Source organism: Myotis brandtii, unplaced genomic scaffold (assembly GCF_000412655.1).
Source record: "Myotis brandtii unplaced genomic scaffold, ASM41265v1 scaffold1167, whole genome shotgun sequence".
NCBI classification, from domain to species: domain Eukaryota; kingdom Metazoa; phylum Chordata; class Mammalia; order Chiroptera; family Vespertilionidae; genus Myotis; species Myotis brandtii.
Window position 1 is genome coordinate 1,856,987 of NW_005354039.1, and position 17,432 is coordinate 1,874,418.

A 17,432-nucleotide genomic window follows, 5' to 3' on the forward strand; every position below is an offset into this window, starting at 1 on the left:
CTTTTTTAAAAAATATGTTTTTATTGATTTCAGAGAGGAAGGGAGGGAGAGAGAGACAGAAACATCAATGATGAGAGAGAATCATTGATTGGCTGCCTCCCGCATGCCCCCCACTGGGGATCGAGCCTGCAACCCCAGGCATGTGCTGTTGGCCAGAATTGAACCTGGGACCCTTTGGTCTGTAGGCCGATGCTCTATCCACTGAGCCAAACCAGCCAGGGCTGTTTAAGGTTTTTGACACCCAACAGTTTATCTTTTTTAGGTTGTAAAACCTAATTTTCCCTTTTTTTCCTGAGCTGGTCAGTTAAATACTTATTAAGTGCCGACTCTGTGCCAAACATTGAAACTCCCAAATTTTACTGATAAAAGAGGTTAAGTAACTTGCTCAAAGTCATTCAGCAAGTATTTGTTGAATGAATGAATAAATGAATGAATGAATGAATGAAGAGATGAAGTTTTACTTATCCCCAGGAAGTAGCAATTCCACCCTCTGCTGCCCACCAAAGCGCACCTGAGCTTTCAGTGTCTCTGCAAGCAGAGTGCTGGGAGGAAACAAGCCTGTGCGTCTCCTTTAAGTTCCCCAAGCAACTCGGTGCTTTTCCTTCTAGACCAGTGAACAAAGTCATGTCACTCGACTTCTCTTTGGAAAGGGAACTGCTCTCATCTTTTTTATTAATAGGAGGTATGAGCCCCCAACATTCTCAAAAAATTAATAGACGTAGCTCTGGCCGGTTGACTCAGTTGGTTGGAGCATCATCTCATGTACCCAAAGGTTTCGAGTTTCATTCCCAATCAGGGCACATGCCTAAGTTGCGGGTTCAATCCCTGGTGGGGGCGCATGCGGAGGGCAACTGATTGATCTTCTCTCTCACATCCATGTCTCCCTCTTTCTTTCTCTCTCCCTGTCTCTCTAAAATTAATAAATATATCCTTGGGTGAAGATTTAAAAAAATTAATAGACCTAGACTATTAATACCCTGGACAGCAGCATCAGCACCACCTGGGGCTCCCTAAAAATGTGGGCCACCCCAGACCCACTGAATCAGAATCTGCACGTTCCCAAGATCCCCAGGCAATTCTTATGCACATTTGAAATTGAGAAGCACCGATTTAAAATAAAGTATTTTTTGAAACTTTAGCTCCAAACAAAGTCATACATGCTTACTGTAAATGGTGAAGAAAAAGATTAAAGAATCAGATGAGTTCCCCCATAAGCTGTGGGATTTGGAGGAACATCTTAATTTTTTCCCACTCCCCATGTAAGACTGACAGCGCAAACATTAGCTGTACCCACCGAGGGTCGACCAGGCTCTGGCACTGCTGATACAAAGAGAATGAGTTTAACTCTTCACAGGCTAGTTAAGTGCTTTGCCAAGAAAACACCTGGCCGTGTGCAGGCTGGATGGAGGTATTCACACAGTAAAGAACAAAAACCCCGTGTGCCTCACGAATGATCATTGTTTCTGAAAAACATGATCAATACTCCAAGTCCTAGTTTGCTACACTCTCAGGAAACCAACTGTCTCACCTAAAAGTAATACCCACGCAGCCCTCACCATTACGCTACAGGAATCATGGGAAGTGCTTTATATACATTCTCCTGTCAGTGTTCCCAGCAAGTCTTGTGGCAGCGATGTAGCACACCCGTTTCGCAGATGAGGAAACTGAGGCTCAAAGCATCTGAGTGATGGAACCAGACTACTCTCAGGTCTGTTTGAGAGTAAAACCCACGGGATGGGGTTTTGGCCAAGTCACTGGGGAGCTGGTGAGGGGGAGGAGTAGCTGCCTCCCCTGGGAAAATACTTTGCTTAAAAAGCAGTATAACCCACGTAATGTAAAATTCACCACATGTCATTTTGAAGATGGTAAAGCAAGTGAACATTCATGGAAATAAAAAGGTTCTTTTCCCTCTGAAAGGAAAGCCAAAGACGTAGGTGAGCCCGGATGAGCAGGTTTCCAAGAAGCACCATGGTGTGGGAATGCCTACCTTGGATCCCATACAGCCGGTTGAGGCGTGACCGCCGGGCCTCGTCGGTGTAGGGGACGGCGAGCCAGGGCATCTCACTGAAGTACTGTTTGAAGGAGTCCTCTGACCTACAGAGACACACATGGAAACAAGGCTCTATTACCCCCGAGGGCACCACCGCTGGGTCCTCCCCACCTTCCACCAAGCCGTGCCCAGGGCTCTGCAGATGCAGAGGCGTCTGATCGTGTTCAGACACAGAGGGGCCATTCCGTCCACTCTGTACGCCGGGAAGCAAATGCCTCCGTAGGGCTGGTGGATACAAACCACAACGCCAGGCCATCTCAACAGCTTGCTCCCCTGCATCCCCCTAGTTTAACTCATGCCCAACTTCTCTTTCCTTTTTCAAAGTATATTTTTATTGATTTCAGAGAGGAAGGGAGAGGGAGAGAGAGATCGAAACATCAATAATGAGAGAGAATCATTGATTGGCTGCCCCCTGGATGCCCCACACAGGGGATCGAGCCTGCAACCTGGGCATGTGCCCTGACGGGGAATCAAACCGTGACCTCCTGGTTCATAGGTGGATGCTCAACCACTGAGCCACTGCACCCAGCCCAACTTTTCATATTCAACACAGATGGCTCTTAACACTTTTTTATAAGAAGCCCAGATGTTCAGACACTGCATTTCCTGTGACATTTCTATTTTGTATAGTAAGAGTGGCGTGTACAGGACCACACTTTTAAGCAATCATAGACCCTATGATTCCACACGTAAGAAATTCCAGGAATGACCAATCTAATCAAGCAACAGCCAAGAAAGCAGATTAGGGGTGCCTTGAAATGGGGGCTTGGGGGTGAGAACTGGCCGAGGAGAGGCATGGGAAGTCTTCTGAGTGCTGGGAATGCTCTATTGTGATTGTGATGCTTACATGGTACGCACATTTGTCAGAATGCATTGAACTGTGTACTTAAAATGTCTGCATTTCATTGTATGTCAATTATACTGCAGTGAAGTTGATTTTTTAAAAAGCTTTAAACACGTTATTACTCCACCTGGCATGCTTCAAGCTTGTCCCCACTCACAGGCACTGAGATGGAAGCCAGGGAGCTGGGGGAGGGACCACAGCATGAAACAGCACGGACGTCAAGGCTACCTCAGCGTACAACATGCTCTCCATGCGCTGGCTCTCAGAGAGCCTTCTGTGAGCGGGCACTCAACGGCGGAAGCACCTGGCGGCTCGGTCTGAATTGGGGCAGAGTTTTGTGATGTAGAACGGTCACTGATGAATAAAGCCGGGGAGAGGGCAAGAGGCAGAGGAAACTGAGGCTAAAAGGGCCCGACATGGTCCAGGAAAAAGGTCTGCCCCTCTGGTTTTTATGACACCCCCAGACAAAGTTCATGGCTGGAGCTAAGGAAGGTGACTGCACAGCCAGCTAAGACAGGCATCACAATCCATTAGCCTCTGCTCTTTTCTTTCCATCCTCCTCCCCCACACCCCCACCTCCATATCCTTTCACCACAATCCAAAAAGCTGAACAAATCAGGAAAATGCATCCTAATCTCAAACGACCCCGGCCTGAATCAGGACCTACCAACATATTTACAGCAAGAACAAGGCTTTCTCGGCTTCCCTTCAGACAATTCCCAGAGTACATGTGACATGCATCCGTCCCACTGCCAATAATCCCGGCTATGCTTTCCCCAGTCCCAATCTCCAAGCTCTACCCTACTGAAGCGAGAAGTGAGAAGGGAGACAAAGGCACGTTAACCGGCTCCGGCGCACCACCTTACCTGTCTGCACTAACAAAGATGATCTCGAATTTCTGGCCTGCCTCCTTGATCTTCCGGTAGGATTCCACCAGGACCCGGGTGAGGCTTCGGCAAGGGGGACACTGAAAGACAAGAACAGGATCCTGGGTGTGACTTTGCACCTCCAGCGTCCCCTTTCCCAGCCACCTGCCATCGCCGGGAGGCCAGCAGGGCCCACACAGAGTTGGGCTGGCAGGACCTGGTCCATAAGAGGCAGAAACAAGCATGATGGCCGCATCCAGCACAGGCTCCTCCCGCCCCTCCCAGCCGGCCAGCCGGCAGCAGTCAAACCCCCGCAGAGACCATGAGAAGCCTCACCAGAATGGCCTAAGAAAGCTGTCTGTTTAGACCAGTCAAAAGAAGTCATTTTCTTGCTGCTATTATCATTCATAATAATAAGCACTTGTTGCCCGCCAATCACAATGCACTGGGCACAGGAGAAAGGAAGGACGCCAGGAAATTATGCCCCGGCAGTCACACCTCCGGGAGCCAATCACAGCTGGTTGTGGTGGGACCTCCCTGCTTCGTTCTGTCTGGGCTGAAGAGGAACAAACACTCACCCAGTGTGCGGAGAAATAGACGCCCACGTGAGACCCCTCCAGGCTGCTGCTCTCCAGGGACTGCCCATTATTTCTAAGCAAGGGCCCTGCAATGACTTCCCTGAAGGGCTTAGGTCCCCAAGGGAATTCCAAACCTGAAACAGGCAACAGATGGGAGAAGGTTAAGACTCTTCCGTGTGGCCTCTGACCCAAGAGGCCTCGGGGCTGCAGAGCATGGCAACTGTATCATCCAACACCCGTAGGATCGTCCCTGACAGAGTCCTACCTACCCTCAAGGCAATGGTTTCCGAACTTGCATGACCACAGGGCATGTGTTTTGAAGAATACAGAAGCCCAGGTCATACCCCAAATCCCAGGATCCAGGGCTGAAGCTGTACGTCCCCAAACAGCAAAACCGACGCCCTGGGGAACTGGTGGTGAGCCAGGCTGGGGAAGCTGCCTCAGATATTAACCATGAGTTTCTTCTCTTCCAACCCTGGGATCCAGGGCATCTCAACTCTGACTGTAACTCAGAAACCACTGGGGAATTTTAAAATACGATGCTCCAGGGCCCCGCCCCCAGAATTTTTGAGTTGGGGCCCAGGGAACCAAGTGAGATAACAATTTAAGTCTAGGGAAAGGAAAGAGTCAAACCTACTCAACCCAGATGGTCTGCATTCTGATGACACTTAAGCCCCAGGCAGGAAGCGCAAATAAAATGCTCCCAGCTCAACAGACAGTGTTTCCTCACAGGGTGGTCCATGGACCACGGCCTCAGAATCGCCTGGGTGAGGGGAGGCTGGGAGGGAGCAGCACAGACTGGCTAAAAACGCAGGTGGCAGAGCCCACCCAGAACAAATGGATCCAAAAATCTTGGGGGGGAGGGCGGAGAATAGGGGGGAGACCGACATTTTAACAAGCTTGAGTAGTGTGTGTGTGTTTAAATTTGAGAAGGTAAAAACTTGGTTCTATGATGCCCTGGTTTTTACTGAGGGTGATTCTCTGAGGCAGGTGCAATTTTAACTGGGAAAACGTGTGACCAGGCTTGAATCGCCTAGTTGGATCAGTAAGTGAGGGAAGAAGAACTTATGACTCCAGTGCAAAGGGGAGAGAAACCGATGTTGGACAGCACTGAGCACCCTGATCGGAGCAACCTGCCCAGTGCGTGGCCAGCCAGCCGGCCAGCAAGACCCAGGCCTGCGCAGGAAGTGAGGCGGGGAGGACACAGAGCCTGCGACTTTGCCAGGGGAACTGCACTGGCAGTGAGTACCGGAGCGCTAGCTGCTGCTCAACGGCTCCTCCGCCCTCAAAGCTGACTCCCTTCCTCAGCTCCATCTCCTTCGCCCATGAATTAAAGCTCCCAGGAGGGACATTCTGATCCCTTAAAACCTTAACCATGACCTGGAGAAAACCATAATTACATCAAGACAATATTCTTTAGCCAAGTAAACCCACTTACATATACACTTGACCCTTGAAAAACATGAGTGAACTGCCTGGGTCCATTATGTGCAGATTTTTTTTTAACCAGCAATTTGAAAAAACTCTCAGATAAACCGCATAGCCTAAGACTGATGATGTAAACTTACAGTACTGATAAAAACACACAGTACTGTGAATTTTATTTCTGTTCCTTATGATTTTTTTTCCTTTTCTTTATGGTTTTCTTTTTTTTAAAAATATATTTTATTGATTTTTTACAGAGAGGAAGGGAGGACAGAGTCAGAAACATGGATGAGAGAGAAACATCGATCAGCTGCCTCCTGCACAGCCCCCACCAGGGATGTGCCCGCAACCAAGGTACATGCCCTTGACCGGAATCTAACCCGGGACCCTTCAGTCCGCAGGCCGACACTCCATCCACTGAGCCAAACCGGTCAGGGCTCTTTTTGTTTTTTTATAAAAACATATTTTAATTGATTTCAGAGAGGCAAGGAGAGGGAGAAAGAGATAGAAACATCAGTGATGATAGAGAATCATTGATCAGCTGCCTCCTGCACACTCCCCACTGGGGATGGAGCCTATAACCTGAGCGTGTGACCTGACCAGGAATGGAACCATGACCTCCTGGTTCAAAAGTCGATGTTCAACCGCTGAGCCACGCCGGCCGGGCTCTTTATGATTTTCTTAATGTCATTTTATTTTCTCTAGCTTACTTCATTGTACGGATACAGTTTATACTACATATAACATAGAAAATATGTGTTAATTGATTGCTTATGTTATCAGTAAGGCTCTCGGTTAACAGTAGGCTATTAGTAGTTAAGTTTGGGGGGGAGTTAAAGTTATACATGTATTTTCCACTGCGTGGGGGTTGGCGCCCCTAACCCTCATGTGGTTGAAGGGTCAACTGTATTTCATTTGCATTTCATTTGCATACTCTCCAGCAATGGAAGGAGGTCAGGGTAGAGGATCAGAGGTGGGTACAGCACGGACATGCCAAGGTCTCACCTTCTGGGTCATCACGGATCACCAGCAGCCCATTCCTGCACACAACCTTCCCGGTGGTGGCATCTAGGAATATCAGTGATGGAATATTGGAAATTCGGTATTTGTTCCAAAGTTTAAGCTGTAAGAAGAAAAGTTAAAGAAGGTGGTTAAGTTCAAGCTAGATTAATTGCAGGGTTCTTTTGAACCCCTCAGGCATGAGGGATGGGTGGCCTGGAGACACAAAAGTGCAGATAAATGAGTAACTGAAGGAGAGCAGGGCTGGCCGGGCAAATGGACAGGGGAGACTGCAGCCCCCTTGCCCCTGCAGCCTGTGACAGTGCAGGGACCCCGAGTCTGAGTCCAGGCTCAAGCCACGGCAGAGGCCGACGAGGGATAGATGACACTTATTCTAGGAGAATTCTTCTCTCCTACCTCTCCCCCAGGCACTTTCTCTAACAAGTATAAAGATGAAGATGGATTATGCACCTTTTTAAAAAATATTATCTTATTGACTTCAGAGAGGAAGAGAGAGGGAGAGATAGAAACATCAATGATGAGAGAGAATCATTGATTGGCTGCTTCCTGCACACCCCCTATCAAGCCCGCAACCCAGGTATGTGATCTTGACCAGAATCAAACCCGAGACCCTTCAGTCTGCAGGCCGACGCTCTATCCACTGAGACAAACCGGCAAGGGTGGATTATGCTTCTTGAACACAACTAGAACAAGTGGTTAAGGCAAAAAGGGAGGCTTTTTATTGGTGCCTGTCCACCCTCTCAGCAGGAAGGCGCTCCCCTGTTCTGAACCCCAACGGAGAAGGGACAGGAAACGGAAGACAAGTAGTTAAAATCTGCCCCTCTCACTGCTTCACCAGGTCCCTGGACATGGAGAGTCATTATACCTGTGTGCCATTCAGCCAGCAAACACTAGGGAAGCAATATCCTGAGCCAGCCCCAACCCTCAGCTTTTTTTTAGTTAGTTAGTTTGCTTTGTTAATCCTTACCCAAGGATATGTTTTCCCCATTGATTTTTAGAGAGTGGAAAAGAGGAGTAGAGTTAAGGGAGAGAGAAACATCGATGTGAGAGAGACACATTGATTGGTTGCTTCCTGCATGAGCCCTGACCGGGGCCGGGGATTGAGCCTGACACCGAGGTACATGCCCTTGACCGGAATCCAACCCATGATCCTTCAGTCTGAGGGCTGATGCTCTAACCACTGAGCAACCGGCTAAGGCTCAACCCTTAACTCTTGATGACACTCTAAACAATCCACAATGGTTGGCAGGTCTTGAGGCTGACTGTGCACACTGTCAGAGGCCAGATTCTAAGTGGGACGAGGCTGAGGAAATGTGAATGCAACATATAGGAGCCGAGTATGTGCGGGCTTTGCTCTCAGCCGTCTGGGTGAACACTGTCCAGGTGAGCCACGGAGTGCTTGGGAACGTAACTGCCAAGCCCAGAAAGCAACAGAATTAAGTGAAATGTCCAGCTACCAATGAACCTCCAGGAAAGACAGAAACCAGGGGAAACAAGAATGGCCCATTGGGGATTCAGCTGCGAACTTCCCTTCCAGGACTGGGCCCAGGCAGGAGGCTGGCCACCAGGCATGGGCAGAGCAGGGCCGAGCGTGTCTAAGGAAACGGGCATCAGAGGTCCAGCTGCATACGGGAGAGAGAAAGGCGCGTGTGGCTATGACTATTATTGCTTTTAATTCAATCCCAGGCAGCGAGGGAGCTGGGTGGGGCAGGGGATCTGCCCAGGAATGTTAGGCTTCCCTTTCTGTGGAGACCTGGGTCTTGGTGGGGAGGGCTGTGGGCCGCCCCCCCTCAGACTGCGTGGGCCACGCCTGCATGTTTTTCCCCAGCCCCACATGTCCGATGGGCTCCCCACGCCAGCCCAGGGCCGCAGAACAAGAGTGATTCTGCACACAGTTCTCAATGACCGGCATTGCATGATCTCAGGGAAGCCTGGTACAGGGGTCAGATGAACTATTCTTAAGAGGCAACTGCAAAACAAGGCCATCTGCTGCTGGGATCAACTTCACAAAATTTTTATTTTAAAGAGGGGGGGAAAGATTAAGATGATTGGATTTTTCTGGCTTAAAAAGTAATTATGTGGGGGGGGAGTAATTATTGGAAAAAATGGGAGACATAGTTCATGATGCATGAAAGTTGAGATAAACATCATCCATGACTCATCACTTATGAAAGCTTAGACAATTTTATATTTCCACCAGTGGCAAATGACAGTACCCATTTCCTAGCGCTCTCACCAACGTTAGTTTTTCCCATTGAATAGGGAAAAATGATACCTCGTGTTTGTTGCTTATTTTTTACTTATTGATAATTATCTATCTATCTATCATCTATCTATCTATCTATCTATCTATCTATCTATCTATCTATCTATCTCCCTATATATCACTGTTGTAAACAGACTGCCCCCTCACCCCCGCAGTATGTTTTATAACTGGTAAGTGCTGAACTTTATTCAACAGTTATTAACTGAGCACCTACTACGTGCCAATTCTGTTCTAAGCACAAGGGATACAAGAAAGAACAAGGCATAGGAAGCCACTGCCCTTGCAGAGCTTCCATTTGAGTGGGAAAGACAAGAATATGAATAGAAAAATAATTTCAGACACTGGTAATTGATAGAAGTTAAACAAAGCAGGGTAAAAACAAAGCAGACTGGGGCTAGTGGTGCATATCTTAGAGTTATCTGGGAAGTCATCTTTGAAGAAATGACAGTTGAGCACAAGACCCTAATAATGAGCAAGCCGTGTGCACATCAAGAAAAGCCAGCTGCGGCCCAGGGAAGCTGTGTGGAGGCAAGGAGGCTGACTAGGGCAGGCTGGAGTGGACGGAGCCAAACAGTCAGGGAGGGCAGGTCAGAAGGTCAATCGTGGACCAGGACTTTAAGGCCCTTTAGATGGGTAAAAATAATAGAATTTTATTCTAAGTACTAGAGGCCCAGTACACAAAATTCGTGAACTCAGGAGGAGGGGGACGGATCCCTCAGCCCGGCCTGCACCCTCTTGCAGTTTGGGAGCCCTCAGGGGATGTCCGGCTGCTGGCTTAGGCCCGCGGGGAGCCAGCTGTGAGCCCGGCAGCTGGCTGAGCGGGCGCTCCCCCAGTGGGAGCGCACTAACCACCAGGGGGCAGCTCCTGAATTGAGCGTCTGTCCCCTGGTGGTCAGTGCATGTCATAGCGATTGGTCAACCAGTTGACTGTCTGCCCCCTGGTGGTCAGTACACATCATAGCAAGTGGTTGAGCAGCCTTAGCATATCATTAGCATTTTACACTTTGATTGGTTGAATGGCCGACCGGACACTTAGCATATTAGGCTTTTATTATACAGGATAATAGGTTAGCAGGGGAGTGGTATGACCTGATTTACATTTTAAAAGGTCACTTTGGCTTTTGTGAAGGAACACACTGCAGAGGAAGACAGTGGAAGGCAAGATACCAACTCAAGGATGTATTGTGGTTTGGGGGACTGAGCAAAAGTGTGTCAAGGTCTGATGAACGTAGATGAGGAACAATGGAGGAGGATGAAGTTTGAGAGGGAAAAATCAAGATTGGGCAGGTCAAGTTTGAGTTGCCTATTACATGTGCAGATGGAGATTTCAAGTAGCCATTTGGATTTACAAATCTGGACTTGGTGGGGGGAGAAGGACATGAAATATAAATCGAGGGTCATCAGTCCCTAGATGCTGTTAGGGTTCATAAGCCTGGATGAGGTCATCCAAGGAGAGGCCATGGCCACAGAAGAAAAGAGATCCCAGGGCAGAGTCAGGGACCACCAATGCAGGAAACTGAGAAGGAGTGATGAGTGTCATAGGATGAAAACGAGGAGACTCTGGTATCCCAAAAGGCAGCTGAAGAAAGTGTGTTGGAGTAGGCTACTGTGCCACATCCTGCTGAGATGTTGAATAAAATGAGAAATGACCAGTCGATGGGCAACTAAGGTCACATATGACCTTAATAGGGCCAGGGAGGAGTCAGTGAAGTGGTGAAACTGAAAGACAGACTAGAGTGAAGAGGGGGGATGGGGTGCAGCTCTGCCTGGCGCACATGCCTAAAGTGGGCCTTGGACCCAAACAAATTCGAGTCCTCTTGCCAACATGTGAAATATCTGGAGGAGAATAATTTTAAAAAGAAAGGTTATAAAAAGAGAAAGAGAAAATGGCAGATAAGGGACTGAGTTGGACTACAGACAATTCTCTTTAAGAGTCTGGCTATAAAGGGAGCAGAGAAATGGGATTGTAGCTGGAGAAACACACAATGAGGTCAGAGGGAGAATATTTGCAAGATGAGGTCAGAGGGAGGATATTTTAAAGGTGGGAGATACTATAACATATGCTGCTGGGGAGAATCCAGAAGAGAGAGTAAAAAATTGATGAAAAGAAAATATGCAAGAAAAAGTCCTTGAATAGGCAAAAGAATAGGATCTAGGTCACAAATGAAAAGATGGAGTTGTAAAAATAGCTAATTTTAAAATATATGTACTCTTACTTCAAAATAGGTTTGCAGTCTGAAAAGAAAGGCACACTATTGGCTAAAATAAGAGACAACTTTTTTTTTTCAACAGTTACACCATTTATTTCCTTTTCTTAGTGAGCTATATTGGCTGGAGCTGCGAACAATATTAAACAGCAAGCATCCTGACCACATCTGGATACAGATCTATAATATTTTACCTTCAAATGTAATATTAACCACTGATTTGAGACAGTCTTTAACATGTTAAACAAAATAGTCTTAAATATTATTCAGCCTTAAAAAGGAAGGAAAGTTTGCAATATGCCACCACATGGATGCCCCTTGAGGACATTACGCTAAGGGAAAGAAGCCAGTCACAAAGAGATAGGTACTGCGGGATTCTACTTATGTGAGGTACTCAGAGCAGTCTAAAGATAGAAATTATAATGGTGGCTGCCAGGGCTGGGGTAATGGGAAGAATGAAGAATTACTGTTTAATAGGTATAGAGTTTCAGTTTTACAAGATGAAAAGAATTACAGGGATAGATGGTTACACAACCATGTGAATGTACTTAATACCACTGAACTATCCACTTAAAGAAGGTTTATTTTAGATGGGTTCAGCTGTGGTGGCTCAGTGGTTGAGCATCGACCTGTGAACCAGGAGGTCATGGTTCGATTTCTGGTCAGGGCATGTGCCTGGGTTTCAGGCTCGATCCCCAATGTGGGGCGTGCAGGAGACAGCCAATCAATGATTCTCTCTCATCACTGATGTTTCTCTCTCTCTCCCTCTCCCTTCTTCTCTCTGAAATCAATAAAAAATATTATTGAGTTTTGCTCTGTTAAGGTTACAGCATTGGCCTGAGGACAAATGGGTCCCAGGTTCAGTCAAGGGCACGTACCCTGGTTGCAGGATGGATTCCCGCCCGGGTCGAGACACCGTGTGGGAGCCAACCAATCAATATGCCTCTCTCACCTCAATGTTCCTCTCTCTATCTCTCCCCCCGTTTCCACTCTAAAAATCAATGGAAAAAATATCCCCGGGTGAGGATTACCAACAACAAAAAATGGTTAAGATGGCAAATTTTATCACACACACAAAAAGCTTTCCATAACTTTTTGTCCAAAAGTTTTATCAGGAATAGATGGTTACTTTTTGGTTATTCTTTTGACGGCTGTGGTGTATTTCATTAGTAGTCACTCCAAGGTCAAACCATCCTTGCCTTCATAAAAGAACTCTTCCCTGGTCACATGAATTAAGGGGTCATTTCCCTGGTGCTTGGGGCTCCTACAACCAAGTGGCATCTTCTAACAAGCCTCTTTTTTGGGTAGCTAGACTATTCCCTAAAGTAAATGGCAGCCCGTGAGCTTTAAATATGAAGAGGGCAGATACAACATGGTTAAATAGAGCAGTCTGAACGTAGGCACCCATATTATACTTGAAATGGAAGCATATGATTGGCTCTTGGCTAATTTTTTTTTTTTAATGGTGGGTTTTAGTAACTGGGCAACCTAGTCCCTAAATGCTTGGCCACTCAGCACGAGTCATAAAGGAGGCCCTGAAGGCCAGCCTGCTTGGGATAGCCTGAGGGCATTAGGCTAGACTCTTGTAAGATTTCTCCCCTAATAGATAGAGAAGAATTCATTTTTTTTCTGGGTCCCTCGTGTAGGCAGAAGGACGGTAACGTGTCCCCCTGCTCCACCCCAAGTCTCCCAGTATCCCCCTCGGAGAGGAAAGGGACCGTACCACCCATGACCCCTATCTTCCCTTCCACTGGGAAGGACAAGAGGTCTTAGCTTATGTTTTACCCACGGTTGTTGAATCTTTTCTTTCCAAGTAAAGGTCCATTGGTTTAGTGAAAAGAAGAAAAAAAAATTAGGCTTCTAGAATTACACCTGACACTGAAAAGTTGATCCTTTCGTAGACTAACACATCATGGTCTAATTTTATACAATAGTGATTTGTTTAGGAAATTATGTCATTCATCAGTGACTTGTAGATTTGCATGGGAAGGTCTTTCTCAGGTTGTAACACCACAGTCACTCTGCTCTGAGACAATACAGAAGGCACAGGAATGCTCATTCCAACCATGTCAGTTCTGATACTCAAATCAGAAGATGAGCTTTATGTGAGAAAAGTCATATTACAGGTCCGCTTTGACAATGGCTTTCTTATCCTGACTGAAAAGAAGGAACGCTTGAGCTTGAAGAAATGGTCACCAAGATTCACCTCTGTGCCTTTTCAAGTGCGTGACATCTCAAGTCCTCTAAAGGTTTTAAAAAGGCCTCTTAAAAAAGAGTGGTTTCAGAGCCATTTTTGGGTCACAGACACTTTTGAGGATAAAAGATATAGATCCTTCCCCCAGAGAAAAATGCACATGCACAGAAAAGTTTCTGTGTAATTTCATAGAGTTCCTGAATCCCTTGAAGCCTGGTAGTGAACCTGTCTGATCTCATCCCTGTACAGACCCTACCTGAAGACCCCTTGTCTCAAGAGTTCATTTTAGTGCACAGCTTGACCATGATTCAACTGGGAGAACTACGGTATTACCCCATCTTAGTTCCTGTCGTGAAAATCCCTCTAATAAAAATCAGCATTTGCCTAAACTCTAAGATGATGCAATAGTGAAGAGTGGGAGATCAACGTCTCACTCTAGTGCTGCTTTGTTCTAAAGCCATTCAGAGCTGATGACTTCCCGAAGTCTCCACCTCCCCTTGCCATTGGGACAGTGAAGATCAAAACCACCCAGGACTGAGCACTAAATGCACTTCCTTTTTTGTTGTTACTCCTCACCTGAGGATATTTTCCCATTGATTTTTAGAAAGAGTGGAAGGGAGGGGGAGAGACAGAAAGAGAGAAACGTCCATGCGAGAGAGACACATCGATTGGTTACTTCCTGCACGCACCTTGACCAGGGCCAGGGATGGAGCCTGCAACCAAGGTACATGCCCTTGACCGGAATCGAACCCTTCAGTCCGTGGGCCTACGTTCTATCCACTGAGCCAAACCGGCTAGGGCTAAATGCACTTGCTTTTAAGGGTCCGAAGAAATGAGTTTATATGTTCCCTTGGCACAATATTAGAGCATTTCATCAAAGTCAGGAGCATACGTGCCTCCTCATGATCTTAAAGTCCCTACTTGGAAGGAAACATGTTAGTGTAGGAAGAAAACAGAATTCAGGGGGCCTTGGGTGCACATCTTAGCCCTGACATCTTATTAGATGTCAGTGGGTGACATGGCACCAGCCTTGGGCAGGTCACGCCTCACCTGGCACAGTAACCTCCACATCCCAGGATGAACGTGGGCTTTAAATGAGGTGATGCGTGTGGAGACGCTCTGAAAACTAAAGCACCATACACATGGGGCTCATTATTAATATCTGAATCAAATTTATGCTTATTTTCCTCTTTTCTTGTCAGCATCCTTTTCAAAAAGCATTTTCCTGTCAGCTCTATTTTAAAGTTAATCCATCAACCGTATATAGTTAGTAGGCGGTACATAAAGCTCCAAAAATGGAGATTTCCTCCTGCAAAAGTAGTCTTTTCGCCATAAGCACAACGCATACATATTTTTTGTAGTCTGTTTGCCTTTTTCTTCTTCTTCTTTCTCTCTCCCTCAGTTTGGATTTCCAGATTTTAAAAGGGCATCTGGAGTTTTTTCTTTTTTTAAAAAACAGACTCTATGGATTTTACTTTTCTCTCTACTTAAGAGAACTCTGACACCACGTGTGATTCTGACAGGAATTCCTACTTTGTTTCTTCACCTTCTGGCTTGGATGACTGATGCATGAAATGCAGTCCAGTCATTAGGAAAGCGGTGTGTGTGTGTGGGGGGGTGGGGTGCAGGGAGGGGAGGAGCTGGGCCAGCCTCTGAACCAGGAGGCTGGATGGAGCAAGAGCTCACATCCCATTGGACTCAGGAGACAAAAAGGCTGAGGGCAACTCGAAGGAGCCGTCTGAGCGTGACACTGACTGGGGCTGCAGTTGGGAAAGACCAAATGACTTTTTTTATAAAAATATGTTTTTATTAATTTTGAGAGAGAGAGGAAGGGAGAGGGATAGAGAGATAGAAACATTGATGAGAGAGAAACATCATCATCAACAGGCTGCCTCCTACACGCTGCCTTCTGAGGATGGAGCCCACAACCCGGGCATGTGCCCTGACCCGGGAATTGAACAGCAAAAACCCGAAAGCACAGAAATGTAAGTGTTTATAATTATTAGTTTGCCGAATTCAAAAGCAAGGCAACAAAGATGAAATTAAAAAGAAGAAGAAGAAGGAGGAGGAGGAGGAGGAGGAGGAGAAGTGGTGATATTAGCTCAACTTGGCAAAAATCAAAAAGGATGACCAGCAGCAGCAGCGATATTAGCTCAACTTGGCAAAAATCAAAAAGGATGACAAAATGGGCCATTGGGTTACTTAAACGTTCCGATTCCCCAGCCTGGCGGCTGGTTCTGGTTAGCGATCCCAAGTTTGTGGTGGAAGCTCTATCGTCCCAGGAATGCTGGTCAGAAGGGCTTTCACAGTGACCCACACAGCAATGAGGCAGATGTCCAAAGGGCCGGGATGGGGAGCTGGCGGGCTGTGAAAATGCAAACTACAAAGCCCAGCTCATCGGGAGCACTGGCGGGATTAGTCAGCACCCGCAGACACCGCAGGGAAAAGCAACCTGGCCATTTTGAGCAGCCCCGGCCAGCAGGGTGACGTGGAATCGGCCTCCTGTTCTGAGGACTGGGCCTTGCACTTGACTGGGGGTCTGAGTTTTTATTTCCCAACAGCTGCTGCAAATCCGTGGGCTCAAGCCAAAGCTAACACAGATGCAGGATTAATCTACCTTGGCAAGGTCTGCCGGAGCCTTCGCAGGCGAACTCCACTCCTGCCCTTCCACAACGCTGACCACAGGCAACACCCCCTTCCTCACCAAACACGACCAAAGCCCACCTGGAAGGGAGAAGCTTGCCTCGTTCCGCCCTCCAACGTCAAGGCAGTATATACACTAGCAGCGGCACGGGCGGCCTGGGTCTAACTTCGGCCATTTGCTAATTGGTGACCTCGGACAAGCTACCTAATTTCTCTCTCGGTTTTCTCATCTGTAAAATGGGTAACAGTGCCCACACTTCATTGGACCATTGTGAAGAACAGATGTGACAGGAAGTGCTTAGGACAGGGCCTGGCATAGGTTAGGTATTGCATTATTAAAGTCAGCTGCTATTATTAATGTCAATCGTTGTTATCCCAGAACCATTCTAAATGCTCCGGCAGGACCTTGTCTTCCTACCCTCAGAGTTAAGACCACATCTTGCTTCCGAGGCATGATTCCCACTGTGTGATTTGACTGCGACTGAAGTTTTCAGAGGCTGGTACAGCTGTTGGCCAACTCCAGGGCTTGGCCCATATTCAATAAATGATGCGTGAACAAATGGAGGAAGGAAGGAATGAAATAAATGGAGGAAGGGAGAAAGGAAACGCTGTGAACGGATCAGCCAGATGGGAGGCCTAGCTCGCAATCAAGTTCAGCTGTTTAAAGGGCGTCCTTATGACCAAGACGCTTCCTAATTCCTTGGGATACCTGGGTGCCCCGAAGGCTCCTTCAATTGCAGGATAAATTATCCAAAACAAGTGCCGGTGGAATTAGAGCTCTCCTCCCTTCATCTGACAGCGCCTTTGACCCCTGCGTCCTCTTCACCTTCCTGTCTCTCCTTTGCCTGGAGCCAACACAGAGAACCTGCCAGCACGTGAGACCAAAGGAAAGATGCGGTGGGTCGGGCAGGGCCCGTCTGAGCCATCATTAGCTTACGAGAAATCAAAGCCCTGCTAGTGGACTGGGTGTTATGAAGCTGGTTTAACAATCAATTTCCCCTTCACTATAGCTGGTTCAGAAAGAAGACCTATGCCCCGAGGGTCACGAGAGTGTAACGTTTAGAAAATAACGGGTCCACTCTGCTTCCTGCACACCACAGCACCAGGCGTGAAACACACCACACGCCCTGTCAGGGTCCAACTCTGCTGCAGGCTCTAGTAAGAGAAAAAGCCTGGGTAGAAGGGACATTAAAAATTTATTGTTCATGTCTCTAAGCCTCCGAACAGTAAGTTTTCTGACCGATTTATAGCTGACCTCACTGGGCTATGAAATCCAACAGAGCTTTATTCAGTGTGATGTACCTAAACAGTAAGCAGGGTGTTGCGGTGGGGGGGGGGG

At 47.3% G+C, this 17,432-nt stretch overlaps 1 protein-coding gene across 2 annotated transcripts in view; it reads right to left on the minus strand.

The window, feature by feature from the left end:
• The window catches only part of NXN (nucleoredoxin), a 161,325-nt gene that overhangs the window by 22,682 nt on the left and 121,211 nt on the right, over positions 1-17,432 (minus strand). For both annotated transcript variants that reach the window (XM_014529603.1, XM_014529599.1), the window contains exons 2-5: positions 6,769-6,886; positions 4,339-4,472; positions 3,761-3,861; positions 1,988-2,094 (exon numbers count right to left, since the gene is read on the minus strand). In XM_014529603.1, coding sequence (XP_014385089.1) covers positions 1,988-2,094; positions 3,761-3,861; positions 4,339-4,472; positions 6,769-6,886 — 460 coding nt within the window. The remainder of the gene's footprint in view (positions 1-1,987; positions 2,095-3,760; positions 3,862-4,338; positions 4,473-6,768; positions 6,887-17,432) is intronic.